Source organism: Salvia splendens, chromosome 9 (genome assembly GCF_004379255.2).
Source record: "Salvia splendens isolate huo1 chromosome 9, SspV2, whole genome shotgun sequence".
In the NCBI taxonomy this organism is placed as follows: Eukaryota; Viridiplantae; Streptophyta; class Magnoliopsida; order Lamiales; family Lamiaceae; genus Salvia; species Salvia splendens.
In genome coordinates this window covers 19522073-19530141 of record NC_056040.1, presented here as the reverse complement: position 1 = coordinate 19530141, position 8069 = coordinate 19522073, and the positions used below count along the sequence as shown (strand labels likewise).

General features: G+C 34.9%; 1 protein-coding gene across 1 annotated transcript; it reads left to right on the top strand.

Annotated features, from left to right (window-relative positions):
• The first annotated feature begins 3691 nt into the window (after positions 1-3691).
• On the top strand, positions 3692-7849 carry LOC121748673 (probable aldehyde dehydrogenase). Its single transcript, XM_042143157.1, has 15 exons — positions 3692-3921; positions 4317-4396; positions 4606-4709; positions 4804-4871; positions 5048-5105; positions 5184-5297; positions 5396-5479; positions 5564-5668; positions 5848-5961; positions 6182-6313; positions 6420-6509; positions 6697-6786; positions 7014-7223; positions 7337-7447; positions 7541-7849. Exons 1-15 carry the CDS (start codon positions 3878-3880, stop codon positions 7757-7759), a joined length of 1623 nt encoding a protein of 540 aa, XP_041999091.1. The 5' UTR covers positions 3692-3877; the 3' UTR covers positions 7760-7849.
• Positions 7850-8069: the final 220 nt, after the last annotated feature.

Here is an 8069-nt window from a genome sequence, read left to right as displayed (position 1 = left end):
TCAGTAGCGGTGGTGGATCGGTGACGAGAGGGAGGTGACGACAGCTCTTATTGTCGGCGAACTGAACGGACGATGAGTTAGAGGGTGTGATGTTTAGATGATCTTCGATTTGGGGAGAGAAGAAAGCATGGGAGAGAGATACCAAAGAAAGAGAAGATCGACAGACGGGGGAGGAGCTAAACCGCTGAGTACAGATCGTAGGCGGAGAGATCTGTATGTTCTGATTTGGGGGACTGTGGAGGACCGATAGAGGGGAAGAGGCGTATGTATTTGTATGTATATTATGTTTAGTTTGTAGGATGGATATTGGGGGATTTAATAGTTTAAGTTTTGTAGATTTAAATTTAAGCTTTTACGTAATATATCACCTATCTATATTAATTGGATATGTGTAATTTAAATAGACAAATAAAAGAAAAGACTTAAAACATTATTGATTGCTTTCTGTAGCTTTATTTTTACCTGTTCCGCATTCTTCTAATTTCTTGATAAATTATACGAATTTAAAACTTAAATTATACTCCTACATTTTATATTTAAAAACATTATTATGAGATTTTAAATTATAATAAAATTGCATCCTATTGGTTCACAATAAGATGAAAAAGACCCTAACGTACGAGTTACGCCATTAATTTATAAATTTAAATCATCATCCAAATAGAAATTTTGATAAATTGAATAATATTTTTTAATCTTGAAAAATACATTACAAAAATCTGCCGTATCTTTGCATTATGTAAAATCTTTCAAAAAAATAAGTATTTAGTGACAAATTAAAAAAATATTGGAAGAGTAAAAGATTAATATGCTGAGACCATTTAAAACTGAAGTATCATTTTCCTTCTTAAAGGTGGAGCCCGCGCACGCCTCTATTTTCTTTTTCTTTTTCTTTTTCTTTTTTTTTTATAAATTGTACACATGTCCGATTAATATCCCTTCTAACTTTCAATTATATGAATAAAATTGAGTGGTCATAATAGACATTTGTTATTACATATTTTTCAAATAAGAATGATTTTCAATTTTGGCAATTTACTTTAAACTGATATTTGGATTTTATGAAACCAGTATAAATCTACTCCACTTTATTGCGTATCATTATAATTGAGCGTTTATTTTTTTTTTGTGTTTTTGCAATAGTGATATTACTGATAAAAATATTAAAAATTACTCACTCTGTCCCGCTTAAGATGACACATTTTCCTTTTTAATTTCTCCCAACTAAGATGACACATTTACTTTTTTTTGAAACTTTTTCTCTCCAATTAATACACCCAATCAATTTTTCTCACTCCTATTAATTATTCATCTTTCTTTCTCTCTCTATTTTAATACTTACACCCACATTTTCTCACTTCAATTTAACATTTTAACAAATAACTCTTAAAATCTCGTGCCGGCCAAGAAATGTGTCATTTTAGTCGAGACGGAGGGAGTACTATTATGTATTGTATTTGGACCATCTCCCATAGTTGATAAATTATTACTACGCAATAGTTTCACACTATAGCTCTTTTCGTGCAGAGAGCCTATTACTACAATTTAAATTCAAACTATAAAAATAAGAACAAAAACTTTTAGGGAGTGTGCACTATAGGAGATTTCCATTTCTAACATTTGGAAGAATTAAAATTTCCAGGAATTGAACCATAATTAGCCACATATATAATTCTTTTCCCCATTGTTTAGTATCCTAGAATTGACCAAGAATTGACCCAAATATTACCCAAAATAAAGACTTTGAACCAATAGAATTATGGATTGACAAATTTATCCCTCCAAGTGGAAAGGTGGAAATGTGGAAAGGTAGGGCAAATACGTAAAACCAAGTCCATTTCTTGGTGCATTTTTCAATGTACAAACAAATCTTACCTAAAAGATAAGATTTCAATTCTTCCTCAATTGGCATGAATAGTGCGGACCCACCTCAATTGTAAGGACCCCAACAATTAATTAGTGGAAGGTAAACACCATAATTCCCCCAATTGGATCAAGAATTGACCAATTCTTACATAGTGAACATGCCCTTATAGATTTGGAACAATACCAAAATATCATTTTAGAATATTGAAACATATCTTATAATAATATAATTCAATCCTTTTGAAGTTTGTTTGAATAATTATCTATTGATTAAAAAAAACTAATTCAAACCATTTCTCCAAAAGAATACCTTTAGCCGGAAAACTTTTTCAAAAAAGTATGCAATTTGACTGATTTATATTACCCACTCAGTCCCTTTTTAGTATCCTATTTGAGTTTGGCACAAGTTTTAAAAAATGTAAAGGAAATTTGGTGAAAAAAGACAGTGTAATGTGGAACCTACTCTTGTGTATATTAGTTTAATAATAAAATGTAGGACAGGTAATTCGGTCGGTTCGGTTAGAACCGAACCCAAGCCTAACCGAGACTGAAGCACCAGAACCGAACATCTGGGTGGGGGGGCTAGTTTACTTGCTATTTCTCGAACTCAACATGGGCGTAGATGGGGAACCATTGACGATCCTCTTAAAAAAAATCATTCTTCAAAGTGCTAAAGAAGCTACGAAATATTGCAGTGCAAATTTTCAGTCTTTAAGGTGCAGAAGAAGTTAAGAAATATTGTATTTTCGATTTTCAGTCTTGAGTGTTGTTTTGTTTTAAGTTTTTGTTCCTATTTATGAACATCAATGTTTTATTGATCAAAATTAAACTATTTATTTATTCAAATTATATGATTTTTTCCTCTTTGATCCTTAGTAGAACAGTTTCTTTCTTTGTATATATTATTCTAACTATGCTATAAGTTTTGATCCTTAGTCACATATCTCCTCTTTGTGTTTATAGTGTAATGACTACTTATATAATTAACACATATTCTTAAGTATGAACTTTATTATATTCTTTTTATCCTTTGTTTACTTACCTTAGAATTTATTATCATTATTTGAAAATTCTATGTCCCGTGTATAGCACGAGTAATAACACTAGTTCCTTATAAACGGGTGTAGTATTTAAGAGGTACGAAGTACTTTAATCCAAAAATTAAAAATAAACAATAAAAAAATAAACGTGCTCATATCTACTGCTATAATTTAGGAAGTTTTGGATAATCATAGTGAAGGAATTGCGTAGGGCGTAGGTGTAAAGTTTCCATACGTAGATAGCGCGATCGGGCGCGCTATCGTCCGTCACTGTGGCATCGCGGACGACGGGCGATGCGTCGTCCGCGCCTGATGCTTAGTCCGCGGACGATAGGGCATCGTCCGCGTCATCGTCCGCCCACTGTGGGCGATGCGGACGATTGCGCGGACTATGCAACGCGTTTTAGTTTTTTTTTTTTTAATTCGAAAATTTTGTTATATATACACCCCAGCTTCACTTTTCATTTGTAACTTTTCGATTAACTTTTAAACTTTCAAATTACGCTATAAAATTCAATTCCGGTGATTTTTTTTAATAAGTTTGCATTTATATATTTGAATATATTTAAATTAAATAACAAAACAATGGTAAAATACTTAGGACGCCTCACTGCAGGTGGAAGGACAAAAGAATAAAATGTTGACGTGGCGGTGCATAGAGCGGGCTTTAGGGCGCGACTTAGAGCATCCCATCGTGGATGGCCTAATTATTTACGATAAGTCTTAATTATTTTATTAAAAATAGTTGGACTTGGTAGCATTCAATTGGTCCAGCATATCTGTCAATCTTCATAGTGATTAAACATTAATCTCGGGAACTGATGACTACATAAAATATGCAAACGGAAGTATGCAACAAACTTCGCTAAATCCATTTTCTCTCTCTTTCTTTCTTTTAGCCTCTCTTCCAATCTTTCCGGCCGAGCAGACACCGCCGTCGCTGCCAGCCTGCTGTCGACGCCAGCATCGACATGTTTCGAATCGGCCAAAGCCTGTTGCGAATTCAATCAAAAAGGTGAAATTAATTTATATGCAAACGTGGTATTGAGCTGTGAGAGCTATGGGTTTTATTTGTTCTGTATTTTGTTGATACACTTTATTCAGAGGGGAAGCCAAGAGAAGCCTTTAGAGAGCTGATTTAGAAAATGCCAACGTAGACCTTAGCCGAAATTCTTTCCTGCTCAACAAAATAATTCCACTCTATTTCTAAAATCGCTTACTATTTTATCAAAACTGTGACGTTGATGATCTAATTATTTTATTTTAATTTTATGGCTGTCACATTTTGAAAGCAAAAATGTCTACTTTTACTGCTTTGTTATGAATTCTGAGACGTGATGATTGAAATTCATCGTTATAATAACATGTCAATAAATTTGCCGTTTGATAACTGGTATTGTGAATTTGCAGAAATGTTCATTCACTACCCTTTGCGACCGTAAAAGCTGAGGAAGTATCAGCTTCTCAGCCGGCTGAAGTGCTCAATTTAGGTCCTTAATTATGGAAGGGATTGAGTTGATAATTCAGTTTTCAATGAGAATTGAGCTGATTATAGTGTATCCTTAGCAGCAAAATACAGTTTGATTCTTACTTAATAATTCCCTTAGTCACCTATGTAGTGCTATTGTTATTAGAAATTAAATGAGTAGTTCATGTCGATGTGTTAGTGAGGCGATGTCGTGGTTCTTTTCCTTTCCAGTGCAGGGAAGCTGGACAAGATCTTCGACATGGAATACCATCCCAGATCCTTTGAATGGTGAATCTTTCATTAAAGTTGCTGAAGTGAACCAGAAAGAAATAAAGGCAGACCCACAACCTCCCCTTCCTTGTATCCTAGATAGTCTAAATTTGTTGTATCTCCCTTGAAAATGTTCTTGTCGTTGTTAATACTTTGCAGCCTTTTGTGGAGAGCTTGGCGCAGTGCCCCAAACATGGTTTACACAACCCATTCAAAGCACCAGAAAGGTTAACTGTTGTCATCACTATTTTTGAGTTTGGTCTTTTTTCTTCTGCCGTTTCATGCTATATTATTCTGACTTGCTCCTATCTTCGCCTTTACGTAGACTTTGAGTAGCTGTTTTGTTTCACTTACAGCCTTCTTTTTTACTGAAACTAACATAAAAAAAAAACTTGTGTCTCAGGTACCTCATGCTTGGAGACGTAACAACAAAAGCAGCTCACAAGCTGGCCCAGCCCGAGGTTAACTCTAACTCGAAGAAGATCTAGGGTGTTATGTAAGTTGACCAATGACTTCTCATGACCATTTTTTGTTTCTAGGTCTCTGACTTCTTTGCCAAGCTGATACAAAGGGTGTCTCCAAAGAGTTACCAACAAGCTTTTATGGAAGTTTTTGTCACACAGAAGTTTTTGGAGAACTTTTGTGGTGATCAGGTACTGCAATGATCCCATGATTGAGACTTCACAAATAACTGTTTCATGTTTTGAAATGTGTGACTGAGACTTCATCTTGATTCGTTCAACACTGGCAGGTTCGGTTCCTGGCTAGGTCATTTGGAGTACCTGGGAATCATCTAGGTCAGCAGAGTCATGGTTTTAGGTGGCCATATGGCCCGGTGAGTCATATTTTCTCCTTTATTGAATCACAATAATTATATAATTTTCATTAACTGATAATTATGCTTAACTGATTTCTGCAGGTTGCAATTATCACTCCTTTCAATTTCCCTTTGGAGATTCCACTTCTTCAGTTGATGGGGGCGCTTTATATGGGCAACAAGCCACTTCTTAAAGTTGATAGCAAGGTAAGGGGTCACATATATTAAGAAAGTTATAAATCTCGACTTGTTTTGGAGATAGAAATGTTCTTGAGTTAGTGGTCCTTGTATGTAGTTTTAGCTACTGTCTCTTCGATTCCCTATGTATCAATTTCCGATCCCTTGGCTATCTTCAACTAGTTATTTGTTTCTTTACACATTTGTAGGTGGCCATTGTTATGGAACAAATGCTACGTTTGCTCCATGATTGTGGGTTGCCTTTGGAGGACGTTGACTTCATAAACTCGGATGGAGTTACTATGAACAGAGTTCTCATGGAGGTATATGCTAGTGAGAGAACCACAAGAACTTTCCTTATGCTCTTGTTCAATCAACATATATAAAAAGTTCAACATGTGTGTGTGGATATTCCATTGTTGGTTACTGAGAATGTTAAAGCTTTTGCAAGAGAAATAATTGTTCAATTGTTTTTTGCCATATGCTTTTAAAAACATATTTTATATTAGCAACTGTGTTATCATTAATATATCTTGTCATTAGGGAAAACCACGCATGACTCTCTTCACCGGCAGTTCGAGGGTAGCAGAGAAACTAGCTGTTGATCTCGGTGGTCGTATTAGAGTTGAAGATGCGGGATTCGACTGGAAGATTCTTGGGCCTGACGTACAAGAGGTTTAAAACTTAATATACATTTTTGTGCTTCCAAATCCAAACTTTGCACTTTACCATACAAAGTTTAGTCTTTAAGTGTTTTGGATATTGTGTTTTTGTTTTCTAGGAAGACTATGTTGCTTGGGTGTGTGATCAAGATGCGTACGCATGTAGTGGGCAGAAGTGCTCAGCACAATCGATTCTATTCATTCACGAAGTAAGCACCAATGAGTCTTCTGTTCGTAACTTTTGTTGTTGAACTTTAATGTTGTACTCCTATGTATATTATGGTGATCTTATTTATGCTAAACCATTGTAAAAACTGTGTGATGATACTTAAACTTCAAGATCACCTTTTTACCTGTTGAAAACCACTATCTTTTAACTATTTAAGTCTTCAACAGAATTGGGGTAAAAGTTCTTTCTTGGAGAAGTTACGCGTTCTTGCTGACAGAAGGAAGTTGGAGGATCTTACCATTGGCCCCGTTCTTACTGTAAGTACTTGCCTTCCCCATTCATCTCTGTTTTCTCTATACTTGTTGTCTATACTCAGTTATCCGTTTAAAAGTTGCTATAAGAAAGCTTTGGTAGATTTTTCTCAAATTTCAGCACTAACAATATTGTTTCAATTTCTTACAAGGACAAGTTGGTTATATTTTTTACAAAGACGAGTTGGTATTTCTATTGGTAATGTGCATGTGTTCTGTGTTCCTATTTGCAGGTGACAACTGAAGTGATGCTGGATCACTTGAACAAACTACTTAAGATAAATGGATCAAAGCTTCTATTTGGTGGGGAGGCTTTACAAAACCATTCTATCCCAAAAGTATATGGTGCCATTAAACCTACCGCTGTGTTTATTCCACTTGAAGAAATATTAAAGGAAGATAACTATGATCTGGTAACAAAAGAAATCTTCGGTCCGTTCCAGGTAAAATAACATTTCGATAACTAAATCTTTGGTCCGTTCCAGCTTGATTTGTTTACACGTATCAGTGGAGTCAGATTCTTTAACTTGTATTACATACGTATCACCATTCACAGGTTGTCACAGAATACAAACAGAATCAGCTCCCATTGGTACTAAATGCACTTGAAAGAATGCATGCACATTTAACTGCTGCAGTTGTTTCTAATGATCCTTTGTTTATACAAGTAAGACTAAATTTATTACTACTATTTTCGAATCATTCTTCTTGACTTTCCTTATCATATTACTAATTTATTTTTCTTCTATTATTTTTGTAGAAAATAATTGGAAATTCGGTTAATGGGACTACATATGTTGGATTGAGAGCAAGAACAACAGGAGCTCCACAGAACCATTGGTTTGGCCCTGCTGGAGATCCAAGAGGTGCTGGAATCGGAACTCCAGAAGCAATAAAACTCGTTTGGTCATGCCATAGAGAGGTCATTTACGACAACGGTCCAGTTCCACAAAATTGGAGCACCCCACAACCAACTTGAAATTTAAATAGTACTATGTCTATCATCTTAACAACTACTCACGATACTTGTTTTATTTTATCGATTCAGATAACATCACATGTTTGGTTATTGTCTCTTTTGCATCTCATTATGTTGTGTGTTTGATTTTAGGATGCTTATTGTCTTTTGTGTCTCATTATGGCTATAAAAGTAGTAACTCAAAATCGCTAAAGAATCACACAAAAGTTGTGATTTATTACTACTTGGGCCAGACGAGGTGAACTACTCCAACCAATAAATAAAATAATTAAAGAGGGGTCAAATTATGAATTACTCCGTATCTTATGTT

Excerpts from the sequence above, each read along its gene's own strand:
- LOC121748673 (XM_042143157.1), top strand. The coding sequence starts at position 3,878 with ATGTTTCGAATCGGCCAAAGCCTGTTGCGAATTCAATCAAAAAG. Across the intron at positions 6,314-6,419 it reads TTGGGCCTGACGTACAAGAG|GAAGACTATGTTGCTTGGGT; the intron begins GTTTAAAACTTA and ends TTTGTTTTCTAG. Across the intron at positions 7,224-7,336 it reads AAATCTTCGGTCCGTTCCAG|GTTGTCACAGAATACAAACA; the intron begins GTAAAATAACAT and ends CACCATTCACAG.